Source organism: Limulus polyphemus, unplaced genomic scaffold (genome assembly GCF_000517525.1).
Source record: "Limulus polyphemus unplaced genomic scaffold, Limulus_polyphemus-2.1.2 Scaffold997, whole genome shotgun sequence".
Lineage (NCBI taxonomy): Eukaryota > Metazoa > Arthropoda > Merostomata > Xiphosura > Limulidae > Limulus > Limulus polyphemus.
The window spans coordinates 208,523-213,202 of NW_013666607.1; the positions used below are offsets into that span (position 1 = coordinate 208,523).

At 30.4% G+C, this 4,680-nt stretch overlaps 1 protein-coding gene across 1 annotated transcript in view; it reads right to left on the minus strand.

The window, feature by feature from the left end:
* Positions 1–206: 206 nt before the first annotated feature.
* The window catches only part of LOC106461609 (centrosomal protein of 131 kDa-like), a 52,358-nt gene continuing 47,884 nt past the window's right edge, over positions 207–4,680 (minus strand). The window contains exons 16-19 of the mRNA XM_013921449.2: positions 4,572–4,594; positions 4,259–4,350; positions 2,387–2,604; positions 207–830 (exon numbers count right to left, since the gene is read on the minus strand). Of these exons, the coding sequence (XP_013776903.2) occupies positions 698–830; positions 2,387–2,604; positions 4,259–4,350; positions 4,572–4,594 (466 nt within the window). The 3' untranslated portion in view covers positions 207–697. The remainder of the gene's footprint in view (positions 831–2,386; positions 2,605–4,258; positions 4,351–4,571; positions 4,595–4,680) is intronic.

The window sequence follows — 4,680 nt, forward strand, 5'->3', positions numbered from 1 at the left end:
CATCTTGTAAATTCTAAATTCCCAATACGAACATGCTTATATATGATCAGTGTATGAATATTTTGTGTCAGAAAGGTCTATTACATACCCTTCCCACTATTCTCTCCATTCTTTCTAATTACAGCAGTAAAAAAAATTACACTGTAAAATTCGAACTGTCTTTAGTTGTAGAAAATATCTTTATTAAAAAAATTACAGAAGATGGTTTATTAAATAAATACCAAAGTTTTATACATGTCTATTTTTTACAAACTAAACATTGGACTAGATTGTTTATAAAGGATAAAACCTCACTTTTTCTATGATGTCATTAAACTGTTCAAAAGTCAAACACTTTGTTTGCTATGAGTACAGTTAAACTCGGTATGTACAAAAGTAAAATTTATGAATGATAACTTAATCATGATAATAAAGGCTGATAACCAGTCTTCACAGCAGGCAATTTCATAGAATACTTTTATAAGGATATATTAGTAGAAACTAGAAGAAGGTAAAGTAAGAATTAAGTATGTAGAGCAATACTTGGTGAACTTACTAACACACTCATAAAAACCATAAACAAACAAAACATACTCAATACTGATTTCTAAAAAACTCAAGTCATCTTCTTTGTACAACATTTTTGAAATTTTTTTGTTCAAGAACTTTTCATCCTGCTGTAGTACTGTTATCATTGTCAGGTAAACAAAGATGAATTTTATGTTGCCAGAAGCTCCTGTCGCTGTTGTTCGAGAAGTTTTTCAAGATGGTTGGCTCTGGTTTTTGAGGCTTCAATTTCCAGACTGAGTTGTGAGATGATAGTTTCTTTTTTACTGAGAGTGTGTCGCACTCTGAAAAAGCATTGGGAACTTTAATCATAAAAACTCAATTCTAAATGGGTCATGGCATTGAAAATATTTAATAAAATACCAACTACACTTTCTTGGAATTAACAAAATGAAGTAACTTATCTTTCTTGTTCCTCAAAATTTGACAACGATATAATTTAGAACATTAAAATTTTGCACAAATATTAGGAAGCTTATTGAAATTCAAGCTCCACAATATTTCTACCTACATACAAAGGTACAATTATTAATTAATTAAGAAAAATTAAGCTTCAAGAACCGAAAAATAAACCAGACTACTCATAATTTTATTGCACACATATCATTGAATTTACAGCCCATATGGAACACTTGCTGTCCATTATATCTTAACAATAAAAAAAATCAATAATTAATGGTAAACTGTAAATTTAAGTATGTATCTTTTATGTAGAATGTATTTCAATATTTAGACTCAGGCCTAAGAGCTTTATTTATTATATTTAAATTTGACAATTCATTAATAAATTATTTTGTTGTTTACAATTGGTCAGTCACACACTTGTATATTACTGTTGTTATAGATTCTCCAATGATTCTTTTTTAAATTAAATTCTGTTAGCCATAGTTCTTGTATCTCACCCGATGATGCCAGGTAAACCTGGTGAAATATTGTGAATAAACTAAAAGCTTTACTATGTACAACAGATAAAAACTTATGTGAATTTTAAAAACATAGTTCTTTCTAATATCTAATTAAACATTTTATTTGTTATAAACATCAGCTGTGTGGTACAAGCACACCTAAGGGAACACACTGGTATCAAGAGTACAAAGCATGTAACAACAATAGAGCCAAAATAATGTACAAAGAAATGTAACAAAATTGATGCATTGTATGAAACTAATATTTAAATTCACCATGCATTTCTATCTCATTTTAACATTATAGTATTTATTCTGAATTTATTTTTTGCTCTTTTATGTGCAGAATTTGAGCTTGAGTTAGCCAGTCTGGTCTGGAACATTATTTAGCTAATATAATCCAGAATTTGATCTTGAGTTAGTCAGTCTGGTCTGGAACATTATTTAGCTAGAATAATCTAGAATTTGATCTTGAGTTAGTCAGTCTGGTCTGGAACATTATTTAGCTAGAATAATCTAGAATTTGATCTTGAGTTAGTCGGTCTGGTCTGGAACATTATTTAATTAGTATCATCTGGAGCTTTGTCTTCAGTAGTAAGTCATGTGATCCAGTAAAGGTAATTGTCCCCAGTGAGTAACAGCAAGTGTTTAATAAAGGTTGTTCATTTTGTATTTCACTTTATGTCCAGTCTTGTTATTTCATTTTACATCAAATCAGTTAGTAAAAGATGTAGTACTATTCTGTAGTCTATATCTACTGTTATCTAGCAAACCTATCCAATATAAATCTAAAGTTAATACCAATCCTACCTGGATTCACCACACTAGGAAACATGCAAAAGCTTAAAAATATTTGTATGAAGAAAACACAAGTTTTAACCAAATCATTGTGTATGAGGTAAATTTCTCACTTCAAATAAGAGTAAATATTACACCTGTTATGAAGTGCCTCTAGAGTTTCTTCATTACTTATTTTTATGTGTTTGAGTTCCAAGACAAGCTTCTGCAACTCCTGTTCATGTAATCGTTGTTGTTGTTGGGTTTCTTGGGCCAATCCTTCTTTTTCTTTCTTCAGCTGTTCCAGATCTGCAGAGAATTCCTGACGTACAATGTTGGTTAGGTTTTCTCTTTCATTCATCAAACTTTGATTCTTCTATAAAACAAACAAACATACTTATAAGAAATGCTAAATAAATGAATGGTTTCTGAATTTAATGTCACAAATTCACTAGACCTGTCTTAGACAAACTAACTAGAAGAATATGAAAGCCAAACTGCTGTGACAGTAAATGTACTTTAATTATGAAGTTAATAACTCAATTAGTTACAAATACGATTTTAAAGATTCAATAAGTCTCAATAATCCATTATCTTTCCTTTTTTTTTTTCATTGTCTGTTCTTAAGTGCTTTAGGCAATGCCCAATTAGGCTTATGCATATAAATATTTATTACTTATTCATTACATTAAAAATGACCCGAAAAATGGGGCTAACTCGGTAACCCGTGGCCCAATTTTAACGAAACTTCTTTTATTCTGTTTCTATTCTCATTTCATTACAAATATGGCACTATTGTCCGCTGGTTTTGCTGTATTTAATTACAGACAAGCAAACAAACAATCTCAGAATTTTAGTATGTAGATAACAAAATGTATATTTTAAAATGTAAAAGAATATGTTTTGAATTTACCTGAGGCACTTATTTTTTAAAATAAATTCATGGTTGTAAGGTAACTTCACAGCAAAAAAGGGATTGTCATTAATTTCTAACTACACAAATATTCATACATATACAGCATTTACAATTTTTTCCTTTAATACTTCACTTACAGACTTATTTTATACTGTTTACTACCAATGGGATCAACATATTACATCATATTGGTCGTTTCATAGTTTTTTGCTTGTTACAACATTTATGTAAAGACCTGATCAACACAACTGGGCAAAATAATTCATTTGCTATGTAAAATACATAATGGACCTCAGTGATACTTAAATGAATTAATTACAATGTTGATGATATTTATGTCTAAATTTTTGTCACTAATAAGTTATCAGGAATTCAGTAACAAAGAAAGTCATGGATACACATTAGGCTTAACTATGCAGCTTACAAGTCCAATTAAAAGTATTGCTCCAAAATGGCTGTTTAAGAACTACTGGAGTGAAGGGATGTTACAAGCTGTAAATCAGAAGATCTGCTTAAAAAAGTATAATGAGGTTTAGGGATAGAAATTAAAATTAATAAGTACAAGGCCTTTACAAGAATGTTCCCTTGAGCTACATGCAGAAATACAAAATGTAAATTGGCTGAGTGGTAAGAATGCCAGACTGTGGTTCTGAAGTATTGTGGTTGATGGTTTGTTACTGAAAAAAAAAAAAATCCCACCCTGCACCTCTGGGCCATGAGTGTGTTAAAGAGTGATGTTCATATGCCATTATTTGGTTTGACAAGAGTAGCCCAACAGTTGGCAGTGGATGGTGTTGACTTCCCTCTAGTCTGTCACTTTAAAATTAGGGATGGCTATCAGATAAATACAAGAATACACAAACAAAACCAAGGATATGTTTAAGGTTAAAGTATTTCAATGTGTTTCAAGGACAAATTGATCAGATTAAAAGTTTTCCATAATTTTGTTCTACAGTTCATAATAAATTTCAAAAACACATTTGCTGATTATCAAAAAATAATTAGTTTCTTAGGTTATATGATCAAAGCTAATGCATAAACAGTTTAAAAAATCTGATCAACTTATAGTTTATGGGTCTCATAACTTTTTGTAGAAAGAGCATGTTTGCAGTACCTTTTTTACTTCTAGTACTTCTGTAGCTTTACACTTGACTGTAGACTCTAGCTGCAATTTTTCTGCTTCTAACTCAGTAAGCTGACTCTTCACTTTATTAAAATTTAGATAAAATAGAATTCTCTGATACTTCCAGGTCTTTCAGTTCTTTCTCATACTTCTGTGTCAGTCGTCTGGTAAGAACCCAAAGTGTTATTAGTTATATTATATAGACAGAATAACACAAAAGGGAAACATAGTACAAGCTTGTGAACTTCATGACGTACTGAAGGACAATGTAATTATTTATGGCATGTTACTTTAGAATAGTTACACACATACTTCTGTGTCAGTCGTCTGGTAAGAACCCAAAGTGTTATTAGTTATATTATATAGACAGAATAACACAAAAGGGAAACATAGTACAAGCTTGTGAACTTCAT